Source organism: Peromyscus maniculatus, chromosome 1 (assembly GCF_049852395.1).
Source record: "Peromyscus maniculatus bairdii isolate BWxNUB_F1_BW_parent chromosome 1, HU_Pman_BW_mat_3.1, whole genome shotgun sequence".
Lineage (NCBI taxonomy): Eukaryota > Metazoa > Chordata > Mammalia > Rodentia > Cricetidae > Peromyscus > Peromyscus maniculatus.
The window spans coordinates 77168048-77195905 of NC_134852.1; the positions used below are offsets into that span (position 1 = coordinate 77168048).

At 48.7% G+C, this 27858-nt stretch overlaps 1 protein-coding gene across 3 annotated transcripts in view; it reads left to right on the plus strand.

Moving 5' to 3' along the window:
* Positions 1–27858, plus strand: part of Pcsk6 (proprotein convertase subtilisin/kexin type 6) — a 201949-nt gene that overhangs the window by 126313 nt on the left and 47778 nt on the right. For all 3 annotated transcript variants that reach the window (XM_076544469.1, XM_076544466.1, XM_076544462.1), the window contains exons 12-13: positions 8893–9081; positions 11627–11763. In XM_076544469.1, coding sequence (XP_076400584.1) covers positions 8893–9081; positions 11627–11763 — 326 coding nt within the window. The remainder of the gene's footprint in view (positions 1–8892; positions 9082–11626; positions 11764–27858) is intronic.

A 27858-nucleotide genomic window follows, 5' to 3' on the forward strand; every position in this document is an offset into this window, starting at 1 on the left:
ACCTGGCTTCATCTCTTTTCCTGTGTTCTCTTTTGGAGGAAGTTTTTAAAAACTAGTTGTGTTGGTTGAGTTTTTTGGGTTTTTTGTTTTGTTTTGTTTTTACAAAATAACAAAAATGGACTGTAACATAAATCAGGTGGGAAGAAGCCTACTCCATTCAAAAATCAGATTATCGTGAATTGTGTCTTTGCAGCTGTGCTTTCTAAGAATGTGAGCACGGTGTTTTGTTACCTTTGGGAAATATGTGCTTGAATGAGGCTTGATGGCGTAATTAGCAGGGCTGGGGATAAGGCCCGAGTCGAACACCTGCCTACCGTGGAAAGCCCTCGGTTCCATTCCCAGCAGTAAAAAAAAAAAAAAAAAAAAAAGACCAGGGGCCAGGGATGGCTCAGTCAGTAAAGTGCCTGATACACACACGTGAGGACCTGAGTTTGGATAACCAGAGCCACATGGTCTGGTCATGGCGGTACACATCTATCTATAGCCTTAGCCATGGGAGGCAGAGATAAAAGGATCCCCGGAAATGGCCGGCCAGCTAGGCTAGGCAATCAGTGAGCTCTGGACTTAATGAGAGACCCTGTCTCAAAGATAAAGTGGAGAGTAATAGTGGAAGACATCTAAGTCAACCTCTGGCTTCCACATGTGTGTGTGTGTGTGTGTGTGTGTGTGTGTGTGTGTGTGTGTGTGTGTGCATGCGTGTGGGCGCTCGCACCCGCGTGTGCACACATACACACGGAGGGGATACAGAGCAGGATACATTGTTTTATCTACAAATGAAGACCACTTCTTTGAGCGCACCTCATCCATAAACACACACACTTCTTATATTAAGCTCTTTGCCACAGAATGCTGAGAGTTGTGTTTCTTGAGCATGCCTTGAAAACTGTGGGAGTTCAGAGAGTATTTGCGGGATGAATGGCCATTGAAGGAACTTTCAAAACATATTTCCACCCTGTGGCTAATTGTACCCCCCGACTACTGGGGCCATCACTCTATGTCCAGACAGGTCTACCAGCCAGCAAAGAGGTCTCACTGTTGGCTTCCTAAGGCCTCATTTCCTCTAGAAAGCTTTTGTGCTAAACCCAAGGAGGAGGGAGCGGCTGTGGGATAAAGGGGGCTTTGCCTGCGCTGACTCTGTCGGGTGGGAGCTGCCTGCAGCACAGGCTAGGCGAGCCTGTCCCTTGCTCTGGTCCCTGACCTGTGCCGTTGCCCACTTCCCTCCCGCCCAGCTTCCCAGCCAGGGCGACTCCTGAATGAAGCATTCTTTTCCTGCCAGAAATCTGTTTAAGATGATCGGTGGTGCCTAGGTGGCGAGTGGTTGTTTTTATTTTTATTTTATTTTGTTTTTTTGAGTGAAAGCACACAGAGTCTAGACAGCATAGGTCGAGGGGACCCGCGCTAACATACAGTGTGGCATTGTTCCTGTCCTTTGAGGAAAGTAAGGACCCTACAAACTCCCAGAGGGGGCAAGAATCAGACTTCTGTTTCCAAAGGAAAATCCTCTTCCCCCTTCGCTGTTTCTGACTCTGTCTGGAGTTTCCAGCTAACCCCCTGCCTCAGACGGCCTGCCCCGCTCTACCACTTGATTATTCCTAGGGACCTAAGGGCCTTCAGGGGGAGCAGTGTCACCTGGGGCAGGGACAGATATCCCCTCTCTACCAGTGTGTCTCACCTACAGCTCTGCGGCAGTCAGGCTACAGAAGCGGGGTTCGGGCATCTGCCCCTGGGCTGCTCACCCCCATCTCTCGATGGCATGCTTCCCACGCCCGGCTTTGCTCCGCTGAGGTCACCTGGCTTTAAATGGACAGGAAGTTTCCCATATGTCCGCTTTTCCTTCTTCTGGCCACTCAGACCCGTTGCCCGCTCTCCGCCTCCTTCTGATTTCCTCTGTTGGCGGAACCCTAGGTCTTTATGTCTTAACTCTGGCCTCAGCTGCTTCCCATGGCTAGACAAAGAATGAGGGCAAGGGAGCAAGGGGGGGGGGGGGGGAGAACCGGAGAGGGTGAGAGGAAGCGGGGCGGGGAATGAGAATATCTCTGTGTGTAACTGTGTGTATTGTGTGGGACATGTTTACCTGCTTTTCCTCTTGATGAAAGGAAATGCTACGCTGCTCTGACCAAAGGTCAAAGCACTATATTTATCAGACTTTAAGTCCAGGGTCTGGAAGGCATTGTGGCTACACCTGCTCTGTCTAGGGTGATGTTGTATGGGGGCCTGAGTTAGAGTGACTAGGGTGATATCGGGGCATCCATCCCTCTGTTATGTAGGACAGCAACCCATGTCCCAGCCCTGGGTGCGATACATCCCTCTCCTGAACAGGGCAGGTCCTGTGACTCAGGGAGACAGAGCCTCACTGATAAGGACAGTGACTGGCAAGGCCTCACTCCTCTTGCTACAGAGCCTTCCTACCTTGCCTAGAAACTGGCATCATGTCACTGTGCCCCCAGATGACCACATGGCACTGGCACTCAGCAGCCCCGGCATCCCTCTCTTTAGTGGCTTTCTCCTGTGCTGCCCAGCTGGTGTGCCACAGCCCCTGAGTGGTTAGTCCAGGCTGAAAGGAGCAGAGAGGCTGACAGCCGGGAGTGGGAAGGGCTGGAGCATGTGGCTTCACCTATGGAGACCGTCACAACAGATGCAGGACCTCACCTCCCTCTCCAGGAGAAAGCTATCCTGGGTTCTCTGTAATCTGGAGAGAAGACCTCCCTGGTATGGAAAAGGGCTGGTCAAAGGGGGCCCAGGGCATTCTAATCTGGACACCGAATGTTGAGGGACATTTGGCTTTATGTAGAAGTTCCTCGGGTTAAGGCCAGGGAACCATCAGGAAAGAGGATGGCAGGAAGAGCGTCTTAGGTGACAACCAAAGGAGCAGGACCTCTGCTCTGCCTGGACCTTGCTGAGTAGGTGCTACAGCCCATTGTCCCCCAAGAACCCACAATAGACAGGACTAGAACCAAGGCTTTCTCTGCAGGGGCCACAGTGTGAGGCTGTCACAGAGAGTATTCTGCAGATGCTAACTCTAAATGCAAGAACAAGGGATGACCATGTGAACCTAAGGACAAGTAGAGACTGCTTGAGAGTCCCATGGGTATGACTGGATGGAGACCTAAGCGCGGCCTGGGCCGCTGCTCCCGCAGATATCCAAGCACACCATGGGTTAAAGGTATCCTTCCCTGCTTTGGGGCATAGGTAATTTTAATGTGTTTGGAGCCTTTCTTCCATGAAGGGGTGGTAAATAGGATCATAAGCAGTGACTTCTGCCTGTGCAGAATGGCTTTTGAATCTCTGTGGAGAGGTGGGTCAAATGAATCCTTTCATAGCTTCTATTCAAGAGAAAAAAGCCAAGCTTAGTATGATTCCTTTGAATTATTAAAATCACAGTTGACCCACTGGGTTTTTCTGGCCGCTACTTCCCTGCATTTTAAAAAATCCAGACTTCTGTGGCGCAGTCTGCGACATCCACGGCTCCCAGCCTGATGGTGGAGAGGAGGCAAGAGTCAGCTAAGCCAGCAAAAAGCACGAGATTTTGAAGATTGCCATTCAGAATTTCGCTCCCATTGATCTGTCTTTTATTCCCAGCTTCTACTCTCTCTCCACCCTCCTTCCCCTCTCCATTCCTCCTCCTATGAACATCGAGGATGATTTATACAGTAGATGATCAATTCATAGATGTCTGACTAGAACTGGCTTTGGGTTAATTGCATCCTACCTTTTCCGTACTTCATTATTTCATTAAGCCGCACTGCTTTATGATGCTCTCTGTCTGTTTGTGAATGACAGTTTCATTGTATGTGTGTGTTGCTGTTTAAAGATGCCTTTTTTACTGACTGATTGATTGACATTGAACTCGGAGCCTCTGGCACCTTCACCTGTGCCTTAATTGAATGTGGTATATCTATTTTCCGATAAGACACATTGTAGCCTTTTGGGGGCCCAAGAGCATAAAATAGCAACCCAGCCTGAACTTGAGGTGCTTGGGGTTGGAGCTTGAAAGTAGCAAAACACCAACAAAAAGCTCAAAAATGGAAAGCACACCACTACAGGAAGTGTGAAATGGGAGCCCGCTTATAGTGTGAGAGCTGAAACAAGGAGCCACATGACCTTGCCTGACCTCAGCTGGGGCATGCATTGCATGACTCAGACTTCACTGTTCTGTGCATGTCCACAAATGACCACAAAGGTGCCATGAGTCCTGAACTTGAGTATACAAATAACTTCTGGTGAGCGGGCAAAAAGGCAAACTCATAATCTGAACAGTAAGAACTGACTGTGGATTTTAATGTCTGTTTTAACTTCCTATCAGTGTGAATCTCAGACTGTTGTTAGCACAGGACATAGGAGAAAAAGGTGTGCTACAAATATGCATTGTGTACTTTATAGAACAATTAACTATGGATACATTAGTCTAAATTAGTGTAGATTAGGTTCATTTTTGTTGCTATATTTTATTTCTAGCCTAAACATCATACTGTGGTTTAGTAATCAAAAGTAATTTCATCTAGCTGGGTATATAATCCCAGCATTCAGTATGTGGAGGCAGGAAAATCAGGAGTTCAAGGTTATCATCCTGTACCTAGTTGGTTCAAGGCCAGCCTCAGTTACATATGACCCTGTCTCAACCTTTCCCCAGCCCAAAATACACTCATGCGGTATATCATATGTCATTAGCAAAATGATCTTTACTTGAGATAATTCTGTGGCAGGATTAATTCTAGAACACAGATCTAGGAGGTGACTCACTGAGTTGTTTTCCCATCCTTGGATTTAGTATGTGGACTCCTTTGAATGTTCCCACATACCCACTCACTACTCTTTAGAAGGTCATTGAAAACATTCCTGGACCAGCTTCTTCTTTATGGAACCCCGTGGGTGAGCTCCCCATTTTCCCCATCCAGATGCCAAATATACCAGAGGGAAGGACTCTGTTATCTCTTGATTCCCATGGGTATCCAAACATGATTTCAGAATTGGCTGATGTGAAACAGGAGCTAGCCAGTTCTTGCCCCCAGCTCTGCCAAGTGGAAAGGCATCACTGGCCTGGGAATGCAAGGGTGCAGGAGCTGCAGTGAGGACTGTCTGTCCAATGCAAGGGTACAGGAGCTGCAGTGAGGACTATCTGTCCAATGCAAGGGTGCAGGAGCTGGAGTGAGGACTGTCTGTCCAGTGCAAGGGTGCAGGAGCTGGAGTGAGGACTGTCTGCCCAATGCAAGGGTGCAGGAGCTGGAGTGAGGACTGTCTGTCCAGTGCAAGGGTGCAGGAGCTGGAGTGAGGACTGTCTGTCCAGTGCAAGGGTGCAGGAGCTGCAGTGAGGACTGTCTGTCCAGTGCAAGGGTGCAGGAGCTGCAGTGAGGACTGTCTGTCCAGTGCAAGGGTGCAGGAGCTGCAGTGAGGACTGTCTGTCCAATGCAAGGGTGCAGGAGCTGCAGTGAGGACTGTCTGTCCAGTGCAAGGGTGCAGGAGCTGGAGTGAGGACTGTCTGTCCAATGCAAGGGTGCAGGAGCTGGAGTGAGGACTGTCTGTCCAGTGCAAGGGTGCAGGAGCTGCAGTGAGGACTGTCTGTCCAGTGCAAGGGTGCAGGAGCTGCAGTGAGGACTGTCTGTCCAATGCAAGGGTGCAGGAGCTGCAGTGAGGACTGTCTGTCCAGTGCAAGGGTGCAGGAGCTGCAGTGAGGACTGTCTGTCCAGTGCAAGGGTGCAGGAGCTGCAGTGAGGACTGTCTGTCCAGTGCAAGGGTGCAGGAGCTGGAGTGAGGACTGTCTGTCCAGTGCAAGGGTGCAGGAGCTGCAGTGAGGACTGTCTGTCCAGTGCAAGGGTGCAGGAGCTGGAGTAAAGTCTTCAGGGTGAAACTAAAAATCACGGCTTGTAGTAGCTTCTTGGTTAGAACAGAAAGATAAGTGGAGAGTCTGAAGGCTCTAAGGGGAGCCCGACAGGGGTCTGCCTTGCTCTGAATGTTTCTTCTACTCAGTTACTTGGGGATATTTATCTTTGTCCTTGAATATTACTTTATCACAAGTGTCAGAAAATTAAGAGTTTCCTACATCTTTATGTATTGGGGAAAACTAGGAAGCCACCATATTAGTGGCGTGGGTTGAGGTAGTGGCTTGTTATGATGGCTGTCATCTGGTAGCCCTCTGCCTCCCTGGTAGTGGCTTGTTAGGATGGCTGTCATCTGGTAGCCCTCTGCCTCCCTGGAATGGAGTAGGCCCAGAGACTTCAGGGTGCAAGAAGAACACCTGGAGATGAGCAGTCAGTCCTAAAGTGTGGCATTTCTGTGTCATGAGGGATCTCATCCAAGTCCCCAGTGTCCCTCAATCAAGTAGAGTCCTGCAGTTCACTGGGTTCCTCTAGGATTTTTGGAAGATGACTCCCACACAAGACTGCAACTTCAGAATTTAATTACAGAAAAGCCTTTGCAGTCAGGAACTTTAAGATCTTTCTAAATCAACTTTCATGATTAAAGAACAGTATGCATGTGACAAATATAGACCCTGTGAATTTTTAAACCATGGTAAACAGTTAAATTTACAGTTAACTTACATTTTCTGTATTGTCTTTGCAGTGATTGCAGAACAGAGAATAATCCCCATGTTTTTAAAGCTCTATCCTTTTCATGAGCTCTTTGAGTTTCTGTCTTGGAGTTAAGTGAATCTTACAAGTAATGACTTTGGGCACTTGGCTTCATGACTTGGAGTCTCTATCGAAAGCCAGGACAATTGCAACTTGGATCTTTTGATCATTTCAAAGACTCCTTCTTTTTGCTTTTCATTAAGAACTGTAAAAGCCCCTTATTTGGAGTGTTAGATTATTTGCGCAGCAGCAGCAGCAGCAGCAAAGCACAGGAAGGCAGACAACATCTTGCCCTTGCAATGAGGAGCATCCCAGTTACCGCCCTCCCCTAGAACTTGCAGGAATGAGGAGTCCTGGTGGCTGAGTGATTTCACAGTTAAGAGATTTCACATAAAAACTAATTGTTACAGTTAGCTTTGTGCCCCAGGCAGGCTGGACCCCAACCCCAGTGGAGCTTAATATCTTGGCTATGAAAACCGAGACAGGAGACACCATTAATTTCTGCAGGGGCTGAACTGCCTGCCCACTGGCCCACCATCCTGGCACAGTAACAGAATGGCTCCCTGTGGGGGAGACCAGCCCAGATGCCTCTTCCTTAGCGGTCACATTAAGACAAGTGAAGCTGAGTGAAATGAATGTTTCCTCTAGATTTGGGTGCATTGAGCCCCACGCTGCAGCTGTGAGGCATGGCCAGGTGACCAGTGTTTAGCTAGGTTTTCTTCACCATACTCCTGTTCACTTAAAATCCTGTGTCCTTATCCTTGGGATCCAGGCTTCCTCCATAGGGTTCCAAGTCTATTTCCAGAGTGCGGTGATTGCTGTCTCCAACAGTTAGCGACAGGCTGAGGGAGGGATCAGTACTTGGTTACTGGTCAGAACTCTGTTTCCTGTGATGTTGCTATTCTACTCGGGAAAGTGTTAGAAGGTGAAGAGTGTCACCGGTCACTCCTGGGTCTTGTGGCATCACATTTCAGAGCCCTGGAGGGGCACTGCTGACCCTGTTTGTCCACCTTCGCCAAGGAGCCCCTTGTCACCAACACGTTCAGTTTGCATTTTGAGTGCACAGGCTGGGTACTGTAGGTACCTGGTAGGGTATGTGGGCCCACTATGTGAGCCCTGCGAGGCCTGGGCCTCTCCAGAACTTTCCGTCTTGTTCTGGATCTGCCAGTGGTGGGGCCCCTGACCAGCAAACCCAGACGGTAAAACTTGAAGAAAGCGATGAAAGAAGCCAGCCTCTAAGTCAATTTCTGGTACATGCAAAGTGTGTTTTTCAGATGTTTACGGAGTCTCGGGGGCATTACGTCACCCTTTCTAGCTGTTTGAATGTTTTTCTATGACTCAGGCCTAGTAGAGCCCAGAGATACCATTCCTAAGAGACTCCAAGCACACATTTGTCCCAGGCCTCTCTAGAGTGAAGCCCTGCGCAGAGGGAAAAGCCTTCCCATAATAAACCCAGCTCAGGCCATGTAGCAGGGAATTACTGATGTGCTGTTGGGTGGTAATCAGGTTTCTGCTAAAGAATGCCATCTTTATTTGGTTTACAAATTGGTAGGGTGAGGGGGGGCAGGCTTTTAGAGACATGAGCCCTCAAAGCAGCCTGTAGGCACAGGGTTTGTGTTTGGCAGGCAGTTTGGCACGTCCAAACACCAGTGGGGATGATTTTTGAGTGACGGGAGATGTGCTTGCCCTCATCTTCCATCCCCCGCGACAGAAGGGCCATTTGGGTTGTGAAAGTGCCATCATTCATTTCCTTCATGGAGCAATGGGTTGGCAGTCTTCCAGCAGGATGGCTGGGAACAGACCAGCTGCGGCAAATCCGGTCTCTTGAATGTGGGTCCACCCAAGGAGACATTCCGTAGAGACTGAAGCTCGGCCTCGGTAGCTGTGTGACCTTGAGTGCCGTCCTTACTTCTGCCTGAATGGATGGTTTCATCCTTGTGAGCTTTCCGACCAGTGCCTTGTGCCGACTGGTCAGCATTCATAATGCTGTCTCCAAGGATAAAGCCATGTAGTCTTCAAGCTCTTGAGAAAGTGAGTTGGCCTCATGCTATTTAAAGAGGGGTATCTCCTGGGGACCAGGGGTCTCCAGATACGCGGGCCCCAAGTGTGCATGAAGACCCATAAACAAACTCTAGAGCCGTAAAGCTTTCTGAGCAGTGGTCAGAATGGAGTACCCAGAGTGAGACCTATGTGACCCTTTGGGGACTCCCAGAACCCAGAGGCCACAGCCAGGGAGGAACAGACTGGGACACTGGAGTCCATGACCCCCTCCTCCCCGCGTGAAATGAAGACTTGGTACCCAGCACTGTGATGTTTTTCTCCCCAGGAGCATCCCCATAGTGCAGGTGCTGCGGACCACAGCCCTGACCAACGCCTGCGCGGACCACTCAGACCAGCGAGTGGTCTACCTTGAGCATGTCGTAGTTCGCATCTCCATCTCCCACCCACGCCGGGGGGACCTCCAGATCCACCTGATTTCCCCCTCTGGAACCAAGTCTCAACTTTTGGCGAAGAGGTAAAGCCAGTCTCTGTAGGATTTGCTCCTCATGAAGGGCCTGGATTCCTCTGGATCCCAGCAAGATACCCTGCACCGGGAAGTGGGGGTTCTCCCTGGGTCTACACAGGCAGGACCCACCACCCTGAAGAGCAGGCCAGGGCCTTGGAAACAGACCTGTGAAACCTTAATCTTCAAGAAGTGGTAGTTGTTGCCTAGGGGTGGGAGCTGGGGGTGGGGTGAGTGAGGTAAAATTCATGTTATGTCCCCATGATGACTCCTGGAAGGGCATTAAAGGTCATGACTATCCTGTTCAGGTGGCGCTTAAGCTGAGGTACCCCAAGGTTTGTTTTTTCTCTGGGAGCATCCTCGCCCAGTTTTGGGCTGCTGCTCCTGAGAGCTAGGAGTGGCTGGTGAGATGCAGGGAAGGTTCCCAGGCTCTTCTCCACAGCTGCCCCGACCCCTACCTCCCCCCACTCCACCCCCCCAGCAAAAGGCTTGAGCTCCGATTTGGGGTCGCTGGAGCTTCCTCAGCTTCCTGTACCCCTCTACATGGCTTCCAGTATCAGCAGCCCACAGATGGCAGCCCACGGGCCTGGTATCATCTCTGTCCTTGGTGCATTCGAGTCAACCCTAGAGCAACTGAGGTGGGTGGGTTCCGGGAGTCCCTACCAGCTCCCGCTTTCCTAGCAGAAGTGAAGGCATCTCCTCTCCTGAAGGCCACCTCAGCCATGCTCTGCCACACTCAGCCTTGCTCAACCTCTGCTTGGGGGAGACCGTCAGGGGCACACATAGTTTGAAGGTGCCTGCCAGCAAGCTGAAGCTTGAAGGCATTTTGCGTCCAATTTTAAAATTTTTGCCTAAAGATCTATATTTCTAGCACTTGCTGAAAACTTGGAAGCTTGCCCTCTCTGAACCCACTCTTCTAGCACAGCCTGGCTCAGGGTACCCCATGCTGTCTGCTCTGTGCTAGAAGCCTGGCTTCCATCTACTCCCAGCTGTGTTTACATCTGGAAGCATCAGAGTTTGTGACCTCCACAAGGCAAACCTTGCCTGAGAGATTCAAGGCCACAGGGAGGCCTAGTGGCTAGGGCTGGGACAGGGGAGATACAATGGATAAAGGGCTTGTGCTTTGGAGCCTGGAGAGGTAAACTTAGGCCCCAGCCTCTGCACAGCCCACTCGGGCTCCTTCTGGGAGCCAAGGTGCTTGACCTCTCTTTATTCCTTACCTGGCTATACCATTCCACTCACCCATAAACATTAGGAATGTTACAAGAATCAAATATGATAACAGGGATAAAAATGCTTGGCTGCTGTTCATGTCCTGCTGAAATCAGTCCGGCCCTCTGACCTGTGAGAACCTTCCAGCACCCAGCAGGCCCACTGCCAGCTGTGTTTTCCTTCCCCTCCGACCTGTCACTCATCTTCGTGTATCAGTCCAGGTGTCTGAGCTCCCGGCAGCCCGGAGCAGGTCCTGTGGGTTTGTTTGGAACTCCCCAGTTGCTAGGAGCGCCTGCAAGCACTTGAAAGCACCACCCCGAGGCCACCTGGCAGTCTTGGGAATTTGGTGCTTTGCCAAGAGCCTGTGCCTGCTATCAAGGTTGTGGTTTGGGGATCCGTTACCCTCCGCCTTACTTCACAGCTTACCGGACTCGGCAGCCGTTTCAGCCTGCGGGTTTTTTACATTGGGAGTTGGCATTCCTAAGGGCCCCAGCACCAACAAGACAGTTTGTCCTTGTCTTAGCCCCAGGGTGTCAGGTTCCACGAGGCTTTGTATGAAAGTCAACCTTGACCTTGGCGGTCTCTTAGCACTGTTCTCCCTGCAAAGAATGGTCCCTTGAAAGGCATCAAGTTGTTTCCAGTGTTCAAGGAGCCCCCCAAGCCAGAATGTCCATATTTGAACTTCTGATGCATGCAAATTCTTACCCCCAAATAGAAATGCCTAATTTAACAGGGCTGGGCATGTGGCTCAGTGGTAGACTGCTTGCCTAGCATGCCTAGGGTCTTGGTTCAAGCCCACAACATTGCAAGAAGAGGAAATTAGTGTTAACTATTTCTTCTGTTTCTGTTTGAACTAAGTATGAAAAATGGAGGCTGAAGGTCCAGGGGCTAGTGGAGACAGCTGAGGGAAGACCTTCTAGTCTGGAAGGAAATGGGAGGCTCGTCAAACCTCCAAAGAGTGGGGCAACTCCACCTGAGTGTATGCAGAAAACTTCCTCTTGCTCCTCCCCAGGCCTCTCCCAGGGGGACACACGGACCAGTCCCTGTCTGTTGTTGGGCACTGGAGACAGTCCTGCTTCACCAAATGTTAGGGAGGTCCTGTGAGATGATTGAGGTGGGCCTCAGCTGTAAGACTTGGAAAATAGAGCCAGCCAGATGGGCCAGTGTGGCTAAGGGCCCTTGCCTACAACCCACCTGAACTCGATTCCCTAAAACCCACATGGTAGAAGGAGAGAACCTACCCCTGCCCCCAGCTGGGTGGGTCAGAGTCCTCCCTGAGCCGGTCCCCTCTGCCTGGCTCCCCAGACACGGTCTTCACTTTCTAACGTGGCATTTCCTACTGCAGATTGCTGGATTTTTCCAATGAAGGCTTCACCAACTGGGAATTCATGACTGTCCACTGCTGGGGAGAAAAAGCTGAAGGGGAGTGGACTTTGGAAATTCAGGATATACCATCCCAGGTCCGCAACCCAGAGAAACAAGGTCAGTGACTCTCAGCTTGTCATAACCTCTTTTACATGTCGACCCTTTATTTAACATCAGTGTTCCTGGTAAGTCTTTGTCTTGTGGGGATAAAATTCACCATCATAATCATTTTCGATCCAGTAGCTTCTATATATTCACAATCTTCATTGCACATCCATCCCATTTTATTCTGGAACACCTCACCCCCTCAGAGGCAGATGCTGTACCATACAGCAGTTGTTCCCGCCCCTTCCTCTGCTCTACCCCCTGCCTACCTCCAGTTGACTTCTTGTCTCTGAATTTTTTTATTTGGACATTTCCTGTAAATGAAGGCATACAATATGTGGGTTCTTTCATTCAGCATTATTTTCAAGGCCATGGCAGAGCAGATGTCAGACTTCATTGCTTTCTTGATCAAATAATATTCCTTGGACAGCGAGCATACCGTTCATTGTTGGCCAGTCATTGGCTGATGGAAACACGGGTTATGTCCACCATCTAGCCATTCTGAATTGGGCTTGCAGGAACATTCGTGTGTGTGGACATGGGTTTTCATGTCTCCCAGTTTTAAACCTAGGTGTGGAATTGCTGGGTCTCACTCTGCACCTGTTTTGTGTTCGCCAGTATCAGGGAGGCGGGACCTTCCCACATCCTCCCTAGCACTTGCTATTTGTGCTAATAACCCTCCTTGTGGGTGTGAAGTAGTGTCTGCGGTTTTGATTTGCAATTCCCTGATGACTAAGGAAGTCAAATATCTTTTCATGTTCTTGTTGTTCATTTGTGTGTATTCTTTGGGGAGATGTTTGTTCAAGTCCTTTAACTATTTTTAAAACTGGGCTCCTTGCTTTTGCATTGTTGCGTTGTAGGAACTTTTATCACCTAGATGATTTAAAAATACTTTTCTCATCCCGTGGGTTGCATTCACTTGAGTGACAGGATCCTTTCACGTACAGAACTTGGTCATGAGGCCCAGTTAGCTTGTTTCTCTTGTTTGTTCTTTGGTATCATCTGCATATAATTGGCTAGCTGTCATAGTTTGCCTCTTATTGCTGTGATATACACCAGGCATGATGCAGCTCAGCGGAGGAAAAGGTTTATTTGGTCCAAGTGCATCATCCAGGGAAGCCAGGGCAGGAACTCAAGGCAGGAACCTAGATGCAGAAACTGAAGCAGAAAGCCATGGAGGAGTGCTGCTTACTGGCTTGTTCCCTCTGGCCTCCTCACCTACCTTTCTCATATAGCTCAGGCCCACTTGCCTAAGGATGGGACAGCCTATAGTGAGCTGGACCTGCCTATCAACTAACAATCAAGAAAATTCTCCACATCATGCCCACAGGTCAGTCTGATGAGAGGCTATTACTCAGTTGAAGTTCCCTCTTCCTAGGTAGCTCTACTTTGTGCCAAGTTCAAACCAGCACACTAATCCAATGTCACAGAGACTTATTCTTACATTCCCTTTGAGGATTTTGTAGTTTGGGCTCTTTAATGTAGGCATTGGATCCATTTTAGCTAATTTTGATGGTTTGAACGAGAATGTTCTCTATACACTCATATGTTTGAACACTTGGGCACCAGTTGGTGGAAGTATTTGGGAAGGATCAGGAGGTGTGCTCTCATTGGAGGAGGTGTGTCACCGGGGGTGGCCTTTGAGGTTTCAAAAGTCCATGCCATTACCAGTTAACTTTCACTCTGTCTCATGCTTGTGGACCAAGATGTGAGCGCTCGGCTACTGTTCCGGTGCCATGCCTGCCACCCTGCTGCCATGCTCCCTATCGTGATGGTCTAACCTTCTAAAACCATAGGGCCCCCAACTAAACACTTTCTTTTATAAGTTGCCTTGGTCATGCATGGTGTCTGAAAACAGAAATAAAAAATAGTAAGATAAGCTGGGCAGCGTGGCACGCACCTTTAATTCCAGCACTCGGGAGGTAGAGCCAGGCGGATCTCTGTGAGTTCGAGGCCAGCCAGGTCTACAGAGCAAGATCCAGGACAGGCACCAAAACTACACAGAGAAACCCTGTCTCAAAAAAACAAACAAAAACAAAAACAAAAAATTAGTAAGATACCAATGCATGTTTTTTGAGGTGAGAAGCCAGGTCATCCTTTTGCACAAGGGTATCTATTTTCTAAGTACCATGTATTAAAAGGAGTCTTCTTTCTCCACCCTATGATCCAGGCACTACTGTCAAAGTCCACTGGTGATGGCGACAAGGATTTATTCTAGACTCTCAATTCTGTTGCATTGCACTGCTTTATAAATTCAAGATCTTCCAACTTCGGTATTTTTCAAATTGTTTTGGATGTTTTGAATCACTTGTAAATTTATATGGCTTTTAGGATGACCCTGTGGATTGGTTTCTTTCTTTCTTTCTTTCTTTCTTTCCTTCTTTCTTTCTTTCTTTCTTTCTTTCTTTCTTTCTTTCTTTCTTTCTTTCTTTCTTTCTTTCTTTCTTTCTTTCTTCCTTCCTTCCTTCCTTCCTTCCTTCCTTCCTTCCTTTCTCTCTCTCTCTCTCTCTCTCTCTCTCTCTCTCTCTCTCTCTCTCTCTTTCATTTATTTTTAGCTTTCATAGCAGTTAAATCATTTGGGGGCATGTAGCCATCTTAATAGTAACTCTCGCCAAGTGGTGGTGGTGCATGCCTTTAATCCCAGCACTCGGGAGGCAGAGGCAGGTGGGTCTCTGAGTTCCAGGCCAGCCAGGTCTACAGAGGGAGTTCCAGGACAACCAGGGATATACAGAGAAACCCTGTCTCGACATGGGTACTTTCCCTTTTATGCACTTTATTTCACCGGTCAGCAACATTTTGCTTTTAGTTTGCAGGCCTTGTACCGCCTTGCCCAAACAATTGCTAAGTATTTTGTTCTTTTGGGTGCTGTTCTGAGTGAAATGGTTTTTCTTTTTTTAATTTAAAAATTTATTTTATGTGTATGGGTGTTTTACCTGCATGAATGCTTATGCCACACTTGCATGCCTGGTGCCTGTGGAGGCCAGAAGAAGGCATCAGATCCTCTGGAACTGGAGTTGCAGGCGGTTGTGAGCCACTGTGTGGATGATAGGAATTGAATCCAGGTCCTCTGGAAGAGCAGCCAATGATCTTAGCCGCTGAACGCTCTCTCCAGACCTAGTTTTCCTTTTTTGTTAAGATTTACTTTTATGTGTACATATGTGTATCTGTCCCTCTGAGTGTCTGCCATGTGTGTTCAGGTGCCTAGAGAGGCCAGAAGAGCGTGTTGGCTCCTCTGGAGCTGGAGTTGCAGTCGGCTGAAAGCACCTGACATGGGTGCTGGGAGCTGAGCTTCAGCTCTTTGAAAAAGCAGCAAATGCTTTTCATTACTGAGCCATCTTTCCAGCCCCTAGAATTTTTTTTCATAGTTTTTGTTTTGGATGGTTTGTATCTCTGATAATTTTTACACCTTTCTGTAATTCCTCCTAATTAATAATCTTTTTAACAAATATCTATTGAGTAACTACTCAGGGCCAGGCACTGATGTGGGTGATGGAGTTAGACCAAGTAAAAAAGCTGGGGTAACCATCCCATCCCGCAGTCACCCACGGAGGTTTCCTTTCATTGCCGCTGTTCCTATCTCTTTTCCATGAAGACACACACCTTCCTCAGCCAGACATTCCCCCTAGGAATGTCTAATATCCTCTTGCCTCAACTTACTTCGATTCTTATAAAGTAGAGCTTCAAGGGCGTTGTATTGTTGTTTTATGGGAGTGGAGGCAGTGGTTTGCTTTATCCTAAAGGTCTACTTTAAATGAGCAAGTCATCTGTAAGAATATTCTCAAATTCACTTTCTGACTTTAAGGTAACTAACTATTATAAGAAAATATTGATAAATTCTAAAAATATGAAGGCATAAAATCTTAATGACTTTTCCCATTTTCATAGCAGAGGCTCTTAAATTGTTTCTTTTATAATCCCCAAAGCTTGTGGGCCTAGCATTAAAATCTGAGGTTGCTTTTCTGTGCCAGCTACCTGGTCAAGCACACACCACCCTGGGTACCTCGGAGTTCCTGTCCCTGTACCAGCCCACCGGCCTGCTGGCCCACCGGCCTGCTTGCTTGTGAGGCTGGCTCTGTGGGCAGAAACACGTGGAGGCTGACAGCATGTCTCTTCACCTCTCTGGGCCACAGTCATTGCTCTGTGTCATGAGCAGAATGCAGTGATCCCTGCCCTGTCCAGGTCAGGCCTAAGGCTGACCCCTCTGGTAGTGCTTCCTAAGCTGGTTTTCCTGGCTCTGTCCTCACTGGCTTTTCAAATGAGTCTGAGCCTCTTTAACCGGATGGCCCCTGTCTCAGTTAGGTTTCTATTGCTGTGATAAAAACCACCAAAAGCATGAGGAAGGAAGGGTTTATTTCATCTTAGACTTTCAGATCATACTTCGTCACTGAGGGAAGTCGGGCCAGGGACCGAAAGCAGGAACTGAAGCGGAGGCCATGGAGAAATGCTGCTGACTGGCTTGCTACTCATGGCCTGCTGCGCCTGCTCTCTTATAGAACCCAGGACCACCTGCCCAGGGGTGGCACCACCCACAGTGAGCTGGTTCCTCCCACATCAATCATTAATCAAGAAAATGCCCTAAAGATGTACCTACAGGTGATCTGATGGAGGCGTTTTCTTAACTGAGGTTTCTCTTCCCAGATATGTCTAGGTTTGTGTCAATTAGACATAAAAACTACCCAGCACAACTACCCTCTGCAGAGGTCCCCTGCTACAGTGGTTAAAAACCCTGGTCTTGGAAGCCAGACTCCTGCTGATGCCTATCACCTTGGGTAAAGCACTAGCCTTCCTGGACTTCAGTCCTCATTTAGAAAATGGGATCCCAGGGACTGGGGAGACGGCTCAGTCAGCCAAGTGCCAGCCGTGCAAGCATGAGGAAGCCTAGCACCCACATCGAAGCCGAGCACCGTGACACATGTCTGTGATCCCAGTGACCGGGCACTGGGACAGGAAGATCCCTGCTGGCCAGCCATCCTTGCTGAATTGATGAGCTCTAGGTTCAGCGAATAGCCCTATCTCAAAAAAACAGAGCGATCAGGAAAGACACCCACCATCAACCCCTGGCTTTTGAGCACACACGCATGCACCCACGTGAACATGTGCACATACCACACACACAGAGAAAAGAAAGACAAAATGGGACGATGATGTCCACCAGGTCAAGCTATAGGATAAAGTCTGTCGATGTAAGCAGGATGCTGAGAGCGAGGCTGGGCTTTTGTCTGGAAATGCTCATCCTGCATGGCAGCAGAGAAGCCTCCTGCTTCAGACCAACTCTAGGAGTCTCTCTTGATGCTTCCTCTCCTCCACATCCCCCAGCATGTTCCCTGATGGCCAGTTCTGCCCGGGAACCTCATCCAGTGCCGCTCAGCTCAGTACCAGATGGTGGTACCCAAGCCTGACTCTCGCTGCCCCTCCTCATCCCAGGCCCTGCAGTAGCCTCCTGAGCTCTGCACCTGGACTCTACCAGGCTCTGTGCTCCAAGCATCTCAGACAGGACTCCTAAGCAGCTGTTCCTTGTATCCCCCATAGCATAAGCAGCTTCTCCATCAGCCTGCTTATTCTGCCCAAACCCGAGTTAACCGTTGCTTTTTCTCTGTCCTCCTTCCTCATCTGCCTCTCCAACACTAGCTCTCAACCTGTGAGTCTCAACCCCATGGGGGGGTCAAATGACCCTTTCAGAGGGGTCACTTAAGACCCTTAAAAAACACAGTTACATTACACTTCATAACAGTAGCAAAGTTACAGTTATGAAGCAGCAACAAAATCATTTTCTGGTTGGGGGTCACCCAACATAAGGGACCGTGTTAAAGTGCCTCAGCATTGAGAACCACTGCTCTGTAAGCGTCGGTCTTCTTCCCACCCAGTTTCTGCACACTTACCTCCCTTGGGCTTCCTGCCCCACATGTAGCCACCTACACAGAAGCTGCCACTGAGCCCTGGCAGATGACCACACTCCTGCTGACCCCTTCTTGGCCTTCCACAGCTCTCAGAGCAAACCCCAACCTCTTAGGTAGCCAGGAAAATGGGGCAGTCCTTCCCAGCCCTTCCTGTTTCCTCTGACCTCTTTCCTGCCCCCTGAACATGATTGGTCCAGCCCACCCCAGGGCTTTTACATCTGCTGTAACTTGTTCTGGAGATGCCCACTCCACTCAGAGCCACCCCTAGCTGTAGCTCAGACATGGCCTCCTGCAGAGGTCTCCTCACGGCCCCATCGCTGTTCTTTCTATAAAAACAGGTTGAGGACAAAAATGAGGAGGGATAAAAATTTGCTCAGATTCTTACACACACCAGCCAATAGATCACATTCGATTTTTTTTTTTAGCCCTGACAGACGCATACAAAATCAAAGATCTTCATATAATATACAGATTGCCCAAATTGCAAAAGCTGATGCTGCCCTTTCAAATTGCTAGAAGAAAGCCAGAGTGACGGAACATTGATCAAAATGCTAGGGCGGTTGGATTGGTATGCAACGGTCTCAAAGCATCACTGAGTGGAATTCATCAGTTTCTTTAAAGAATCCTCCAAGAACACAGCCTTTGTTCACCACACACTCCCTGCACGTGGACTAGGAGGGAGTGGTGAGCAGATCAGGCCTGAGCTCATTTCCTGGGGGCACCAAGCCACTGAGCAAGATCCCCAAGCAGGAGGCTGCTGTCCGTTTGATAGTAGGAAGCAGAGAGGAGACAAATAGATGGGAGAGGTGGCTTTAGGCATTGTGACTAGTGCTTGCGGGAGCACTCAGGGTCAGGTGTGGTGTGCGGATGGATGTTTTCATTTCTCGTTACAAACCTGGGAGCTGAACTGAAGAGTCATGTGTAACCCTGAATTTAACATGTCAAGGAATAGCCAGACTGTTCCCTGCATTGACTGTACCACGTCACACACCACCAGCAGCAATGCAGGAGAGGTTCAGGGCAGGGCAGGGTAGCTAGGGAAAGCCTCCTGAAAGAGATGTTTGACTTAATTGAAGAAGATGAGGGAGTGAGCTGTGCAAAGAGTCCAGGGAAAGAACAGCACAGGCAAAGGTCTTGAAGCATTTGTCAGGGCGTTCACACACAACAGAGAGGCGGCAAAGCTAGAGAATATGACATTGTCACTCGCCAAGGGGACATGGAGCCAGTCTGTACTGTAGGTCATTCCGGGCCTTCGTGGGAAGCCACGAGTCGTCGTCAATCTAAAGAGCGCAGGTCTGAACTTTTCCGTTAGTAGGCTGACAGTCAGCTCAGTTCCAGTAGACTGAAATGGGGATGGGAGAGAGAGACAAGGACAGGGAGGCCAGTGAGGAGGTCATTTCAGTAGGAGATGACAGTAACCCCAACCCAGCTGCAGCGGCGGAGATGGCAAAGCGACAGATCTGATGCTCAGCGGGCTCTGAGAGGGGAAAAGTGGACCAATGGTTCCAGTCTTTGTCCTGCACAGAAGAGTGGAGTCGTCCTTTCCTAAAGCTGGAACATCCCGGAGAGATCAGGAACTCCTCTGGGGAGGGTCAAGTTGCAGACACCTATGATAAGTCCAGGCAGAGAGGTAGACCTGGAGGGCAGGGCAGGCTGGAGGTTATGTATTCCCTGTGAAGGACGTCAGCTTTCTAGGGTTCATGGGTAGTATGGGATCTGCTGTTTGCGTGATGACCATGAACATGCTTTGGACCTGTCTGTGCCGGTGTGCTGAGTGGGCTTCGGTGTTTCGATGGTACACAGGTCATGGTGACATGCCCTGCACACCTGTGTTGTGTTTTGATGGTACACAGGTCACGGTGACATGCCCTGCACACCTGTGTTCCTGCCCAGCCAGATGATGCTCATCAACTGCCTGAATCCTGCTTGCGGGACCAACTGTCTCTCGCTTTCTTGTCAATGCTCCTGCATTCTGACCCCTGCAGTGTCTCTGTCCCTCGTGCTGGTTCATGACAGGCACACCATAGACACTGGGAAATTCATCAGTACCGTTAGAGCTGTCCGCAGTCACCATGTGGCCAGATGTCCTGCGAGTCACAGAGAGCATGAGGTCATTGAGGTGCAAAACAGCCCCACGAATGGCCCCCAGTTACGTCTTAAAATGAGTCGGTCTCAAAGCTTAAGCATGGTTAGCATCTGGCCCTTTGTATGTAGATTGCCGAATAAAAACTCATGACTTCTTCTGACACTGACCTCCTGTGACTTACTAGAACGCATCAGTTGTCACAGAGAGCCTGAATGTCCCTGTAGCAGCTTCTGGGTTGAGCTCGCTCTGCACAGATTTTTCCCAGCCACTCCTCAACATGGATCTTTGCCAGAGAAGGCAAGGGCTGGCAAGTGTCCGGCCTGGCAGAGACCCACAAGCACTTCTTCTGGATAGGACTTGCCCTTCTCTGAGTCACACACTCAGACATCCCTGACATCCCTGACATCCCTGACACATCCCTGACAGCCCTCCATGCAGCTGTAGTCAGCCTCTAGTCTCTCCTCATCTCTCCATGGAAGGAGCCCATTGATTGCAATGGGAGCTGAGCCTCCCTGATACCCCACTGGCCTTGCTTCACTCACCTGCTCAAGGATGAGCCTCTGACCTGGGTGCTATAGTCCTTCCGAGGTGCATGATGAGTCAGATGATGAACAGAGGCCAACACCGGGACAGAGGGACTCCGGTGAAAGCAAAGTGACACTCTGGCTGGCAGGAGTACCAAACGCATCTAATGTCCATCTAGGATAAGTCCCCTTCAGCTGCCCAGTCAGGATGTTCTGTGTCTGCTGTTTGTGATTTAGTCTTCATCCCATGATTGACAGAGGCAGTTCCCTTACTTCTCAGATGCCACACAGATGTTCAAGGACCCTGACATGCCAACCCTGCCTCTGACAAGCAGGCTAATCAGGAAGGTTTCAGTTTTGAGTAATAACACATGTAAGGCCCCAAGGGCCACCCCAGAGCCAGAGGATGGCCTCAGAATTTAGCAGAACAAGCAGTGACTTCTGGCTGAAGGAACAAGGAAGGGCCCACTTTAAGGCTTGCCAAGCACACAACATGGTGGTTCATTCCTGTACTCCCAACACTACACACATAAGATGTTAGTGTGGGTGCATCATAGTTGGGAAGTCGGGACAGAGAGGGAGGTACCTTCCCACATCTGGTGAGCTGTGTAAGGAAACAGTGCTGGAAAACTCACTGTGATGGTGTCTGCTATGACCTCAGCCTGAGAAGGTGACAGACACTGTGATTCTAGCGTTTAGAGCCCAGGAGAATCAAAGCCTATAGACTTTTGATTTGTCAGGGTCTGCTGCCTTGGAGGTAGTATTTATGTGGAGTGTGAATTGGTCCCAAATGGAAGCTCTTTCTCTCCTTGGTGGGGTGGCTTTTGAGTTGAGGTCTCCCCTGGCTGCTGGCCTTGTGATTCAGCAAACCCAGGAAGAAACCACTCAGTTCTTAACTGGAACCCTGAGAGCCTGCTTTGAGGGCAAGGTGTCTCCTGTCTCTGTTCACGTCAGTCTTTCTCTAGTGTCGAAGTCTCTGCAACATAATGAAGAAAGAAGGAAAAAAGGGAGGGAGGGAGAGAAGGAAATGTGGGGGGAAAAAAAGAGCTCAGCCTTAATGATCTGCTGGGCAAAAAACGTGCTTGAAAAATCTCGGATAAGAGCTGGGATTTATTAAGTCATTAAGCCATCTGAATCACACTTGCTGGCCTGCTCACCTCCTGTCATATTGAACTTGCTTGGCTTATGTAGTTAGTTTTAAAACTGTATTCTAAATCTGAGTGGAGATGATCCATCCACTTCCACTTCAGTTTCTACAAGGAAGGGGCGTGGCCTCTCCCAGGAAGGCTGTCCCGTAGGAGGCAGTCTCAGGATGGAAGCCCATGCCAGCTGCATTCCAGTGTACCATAGCTCCATTCTTCATTCAGCGTGCCTTTGCTGGACTCAGTGCTGGATCTGAGGACTCTAGGACCACACACACACACACACACACACACACACACACACCCGGGGCGGGGCTTCTACAAGTGGAGGCCTTGCTTCCATACAGAGCCCGCCCAGAGAGGCCAGCGACCAGGAGCTGGAGTAGTGCAGCCCAAGCAGGGTGAGCTGACCCTCGTGCACCAACATCTCAGCTCATCTGGCTTCATTTCCAACTGTTTCTCTCCAGAATGGTCACAAAGTGAGGGTCAGGCACCAACGGTAGGGAGGCTTCAGCTCTCTGAGAAGCCCATGCTTTATCCTCCAGGATGCGAAAACCTGTGACTGGATCCTCCTGCCTCTAGTTTCACGAGCTCTCCAGCCTTGACACTGGGCATCTCCTGTAAGCTGGTGCTTTGTAAGAGGTGGCAGCCCAGGCCTGCCACTGAAAGGAAGTGCTCTCCGGTCCCAGCCTTCTCACTTCAGAGCCCCAAGTGGAAGTCACACACAGTAGAGCCCCACATCTGCTTAATGTCAGGCCAGACTGCCTGCCCAGGTGCATGTCCCATTCAGCACCCTGTGGCTAATAACCTGGGACTCCTGAGCTCCCAGTGCCGGTGAAATGTGGGTCTTCCTATGCAGAGACTGGTCTTGGCTTGGTGCGTCTCTCATGTCTTCAGCACACACCCTGACTACGAACCTACTGCATTGCAGGGATAGGTAGGGGGCAGAGGCAGGCACCCCCATTCTTTGCCTCCATGTTCTCTCCCATGTAAAGGCTCCAGCTCAGTGCCTGGCAGGCATGTGGCTCTGTGCGAAACTCCCACCATACTGATAGCTTCGGCTCTTGCTTGTAATCTATCAGAGTTGAGCACCCCTAGTATTTCCCTTGCCCTAGGAGCTGTGAGCATCAGCGTTCAGGAGGAGCAGGTGATGAAGCGTGCCTTTCAATGCCTCTCTATAATCGGATCATGTATCTCATTCCATGACTTTCTTAGCCTAGTACTTTGTATTCACATAGTAATAAATAGACAGAAACAATTGAAGATGTTTTTTTTTAAAAAAAAAATCTGTCATTCTCTTGAATGTTGGCAATTCACTCTTTCTGGTTAAGATTTCTCTTTTCTCTCTTACTTCCTGTTTCCAATAGAGCTCCAACACACACACACACACACACACACACACACACACACACACACACACACACAATATGCTGTTTTCCATGTACCCCACCAACCTATAAAAGAACAAGAGGAGATTAGGATGATAATTCATATGTGTGTATTTTCACTGGGCACTTGCACATTTGACCTTCACTGTTAAAATCAGTGCGGAATCAGATGATGTTAAGAAGTCATAGGTGCAAAGCCTATAATCCCAGCTACTGAGGAGTCCAAGGCAGGAGGATCACAAGTTCAAGGCCTGCTTGGACTCCAGGGCAAGTTCGCAGCCTATCTAGTCAGTTGAAAAAAAAAACAACTTAGGGTACATCTCAGTGATAGGACATTTGCCTAGCATGTATGAAGCCGTAGGCACTAGGTTTGGTCCCCCAAACCACAACAATAAATAATAAATGTTTTTATTGCCGGAGTGCATATCCTAAATAGTCAAAAGTGAAGTATTCCTGTCTAGGATTTTTAAAACAAAATATACCAGGGGTCATAGCATGGAAAGGCAGGAAACCAATGGTCAAAGCAGACTTCACACAATGCAGACAGTTGCTGTGGCCATGGTATGGGGGTGTGGGTGCCTATTGTACATTGTCTCCCACTTTGCATTTATTTGCAAATTTCCACGGTATAATCAATGGCTCCTTTTGCTGTACAGAGCTTTTAAAGTTTATACAGTCCCACTTGTCAGTTCTGGGTTTTCTGAACCTTTGGCGTCCTTTTCAGAAAAGCCCTTGCTTCTGTTCTGTCGTGAAGTGGTTTCCATTTCCATCCAACTGCTGTGGAGTTTCCGGTTTTATCTTGAGGCCTTTCCTCCATCATGAACTGATTTTCATACAGGGTAAGAGATAGTGATCTAGTTTCATTCCTGTACACGTAGGTATGCAGTTATCTGCAGCATTTGTTAGAGAGGTGGTCTTCCTCCCAAGTCCGGAGGCTGTAGTTACGGGCTTGTGTATGGAGGTCCCCATTCGAGTCCCTGGGTGAGCATGTCTGTTTTTATGCCACAGTGCTGGTTTTGTTGTTGGAGCTCTGTAGAATAACTTGAAATCAGGTGAGGCGGTGCGATGCCTTTGTTCTTTTTGCTCAGGATTGCTTTGGGGTGTTTGTTCTTACATGTGAACTTTAGGATTGTTTCTTCTATTTCTTTAAAGAATGGCACTAAAATCTTGATGAGGATTGCATTGAGTCTATAAATTGCTTTTGATAATATAGTCATTTTCAGAGCATTCTGTCAATCCATGAGAGGGGGTATCTCTCTTCTAGTGTCTTCTTCATGCTTCATGACTCAGAGGGGGTGCATGTGCATGTACGTGTGTGTGCGCACATGTGCGTGTGCATGCATGTGTGTGTGTGTGGTATGTAGCAAAAGTAATGAAAGAAAAGGTCAATGATCTGATAGGAAGGGGAGGGCACCTGTGAGGACTTTGAGGGAAAAATGATGTAAATATAATGGTCATGTCTGAAAAGCTCAAGAAATTTTAACATTTAAATTATCTTTTTCGTTGTAGAAGTCTTTCACTTCCTTTGGTTGGGTCTATTACAATATATTTTTAGGCTATTATGAATGATTTTTTTTTCTGGTTCCTTTTTCATCATGTTGCTTGTTGGTATATAGGAAAAGTACTTTTAATATATAAACTTCATCCTGCTACATTGATGAAGGTGTCCATCTCTCTTGAGAGCGTTCTGGCAGAATCTGGGGTGGGGGGTCCTCTTATGTTTAGGATCATATCATCTGCAAAGAATGATGCTTTGGCCTCTTCTTTTCCTGCTTGTATCCCTTTTATTTACTTTTATCTTCATATTGCTTTAGCTAAGACTTCAAGCACTACACTGAGTAAGAATGGAGAAGCTGGACCACTGCCCACTTGTCTTATCCCTGACTTTGGTGGAAATGCTTTGGCTTTTTCCCCATTTAGTATGATGTGGGCTGTAGATCTGTTGTATATAACCTTCATTATGTTCAAATATGTTGTCACATTGCCAGTTTCTTTAGAGTTTTATCATGACAGGGTATTAGACTTAGTACACAGCCCTTTCAATATCTGTTGCTGCTGATGTAACTTCTGTATTTAAGTCTATTTGTTGGTTACATTAATTTCTGTACCAATCACATTGGTTTCTGTATGTTGAACTAGCCTTGTATACCTGGAATGAAGCCAGTTTGCTCATAGTGAATAATCTTTTGTGTGTTGTTGAATTGGTTCACAAATATTTTATTGAATATTTATATCTGTGTGTTTTCAGAAAGGTTGGTTTATAATTTTCTTTTTCCATTGTGTTTTTACCTGGGCTTGAGGTGATGCTGGCTTTGTAAAGATGCATTAGCCGTGGTCCTCCCTTTCTGCTTTATGGAATAGTGTGCTAAACATTTCTGTTAGTTCTTGTTAGTTCTTAAAGGTGCTGTGGGATCCAGCAGTGACTGCATCTGGGTGTGGGACTTTTCAACTGAGCATCTTTTCATTATTTCTTCAGTTGCAGTAGTTCTCTCTAAGGTGTCTACTCTTGGTGTGATTGTGCAGACCCTTTGTGCATAGATGGATGTGGCTTTCTGCACTGGGGGCCCAGTGTAGACACAGTACCAGTTACTGACTACGAGACCTTGGAGTGGTCACAGCTTCCCTGTTATCATGCTGTGTGCTCCCAAAAGGAGTCAAGTTTTCCAGTGCAACTTCAGTTGGTTGCTATGAAAACTGAGGGTTTCTTTTCCCTCACACACTAAATACAGGAGTAGATTTTAGCACAAACATTAGGAACTGGCCCATTTGCTTTCTGGGGCTACCAAGCCCAGGGGTGCCTTTAGACACCTGCTTCCCCCCCCCTCACACACACACCTCATGTCTGTGAGAAAGACTATACAGCCTGTGGGAGTTTAGAGATAGAATCCAGGCCGCCACATTGAAGGAAAGGTGAATTCCAGATAACTGACCCCATGGAAAGTTCCCTCAAAACCCCACAGGTACACACCTACTCTTCCTTTCTTCTCCTCAAGCGACAGTTTTTGTTTCTGTTTTTTGCTTTGTTTTCTAATCAACACCGGCAAAAATGTGCTAATCAACAGCTTTGCTTCACAACTGCTGTGAGCAGACAATCAGCTGGGACCCAGCCTTGGGCGGGCAGGCGGGCGGCTTCCTGTGTGCTTGGCTGAGATCCCCAGGGTCAAGGCTTGAGAGCAGTTCCCACACATCTTGGCTTTCTCTGGCGCTCAGCCTGGCACACCTGACCTTTACCTGCATGCTTCCGAGGAGAGGAATCCCATCTTTGGTTCCCTCCTTCCCGCAGATGTGAGATGTTAAGGCTGGGGCAGGATCAAAGAGGCCCAGTGAGAATGGGAATGCTTTTGTCAAAACCGTTCAGAGTGAGTTCTCGAAGACCGAGTCCGCCCACAGCCCACCCAGCCTCCTGAGAGACGCACGAGGGTGGGGTCAGGACAGCCGCACTGCTCACTTCAGGCACTGTGCTTGCTACAGAGCGACCTGTCCTCTGGACTGCGTCTGTGTGCGTCCACAGCAGCCCGTCCGGCAGGCCCAGTCTGATTTCCAGCTAGCCACTTGCTGGCCTGGGCACAGACCCTCTGTCTGTCCAGCTTCTGCATTCCTATGGAAAAAGAATTGTATGTGTTTTTCTGGGGCCTGCACAGGGCCTTTGAGTGTAGGCAGGCCTTATATGACCTCCTCTGGGAGGAATTTGAAAGGCTTCCAGAATATAATCTGTCTCTGTCCATAGTGCCTATGATCATCCGTAAGTATTTCTGTTTTTAGAGTTTTAACATTGGGGCTGGAGAGATAGCTCAGTGCCCAGCACCTGTGATGGGCATCTCTGTGCCTAGGGGCATCTGATGCCTCTCGCCTCTGTAGGCAGGTCCACATACTCCCCCCACCCCACCCCCCACTCATGGTACATAGAATTAAAAATCATAAAAGTAAATCATAGCCAGGCATAGAGGTGCATGCCTTTAATTCCAGCACTAGGGAGGCAGAGGCGGGTGGATCTTTGTAAGTTCAAGGCCAACCTGTTCTACATCATGAGTTCCAAGCCAGCAAGGACTATGTAGAGAGACCCTGTCTCAAAGACAAAACAAAAATAAATGTTATAAATTGGAGAAATGAGGAGATAGCCAGTGAAGGCGTTCGCCACACAAGCCTGGCATCCTGAGAGGGATCCTTGGAACCAACATGGAAGTGAAAGAGAGAACCAGCTCTGCAGGGTTGTTCTCTGACCTCCACACGTGCACATCGTCTTCATATGCACATGCATAGTTTTAGACAAACTTTCCAAAGTTTCATTAGTTAGTTAGTTTGGGCGCAGTGCTGGGGATTGGACCCAGGACCCTGTGAAGTAAGTCTTTGTTGTGTGGCAGGGTGAGGATGGGAAGGTAACGTGCACGCTTTTGTTCATGTGTGAAGGACCGCGGCCACTGGCAGGTGTCTCCCTCCCTCACTCTCCACCATTTGTTTTGAGGTGGGTCTCAAAACCTGGATTTACCAGTTTGCTAGACTGGCTGCCCAGCAAGCCCCAGGGGTCTCCCCATCTCTGGCTCCCCAGTCTGGGATTGTAGATGCACACGGCGGCACCTGGTTTTTAATGTGGGTTCAGGGGTCTCCCCATCTCTGGCTCCCCAGTCTGGGATTGTAGATGCACACGGCGGCACCTGGTTTTTATGTGGGTTTAGGGGGTCTCCCCGTCTCTGGCTTCCCAGTCTGGGATTGTAGATGCACACGGCGGCACCTAGTTTTTATGTGGGTTCAGGGGTCTCCCTCAGATCCTTCTGCTTATGCAGCAAGCAATCACTGAGCAGTCTCCCCAGCCCATGAGACACTCACTACCTGATCTTAAGCTCCTGGGAATCAACTACATCACTTTCCTCCCCGCCTCAGCAGTTGAGTAGTCTCCAAGAGATGCTCTGCTTACCAAATGGAAGGCTAAAAAGAGCCTAGGTAAGTGAGACTCTTGTAGTCTTGATGCATGATAGCTCAGGACTTCCACCTCAAAGCGCCAGGACTGATGACAGTTACTCCGTCAATGTCCCACTGGACTTCCAATTCACCTCCCCAGAACTGCCCAGTCCT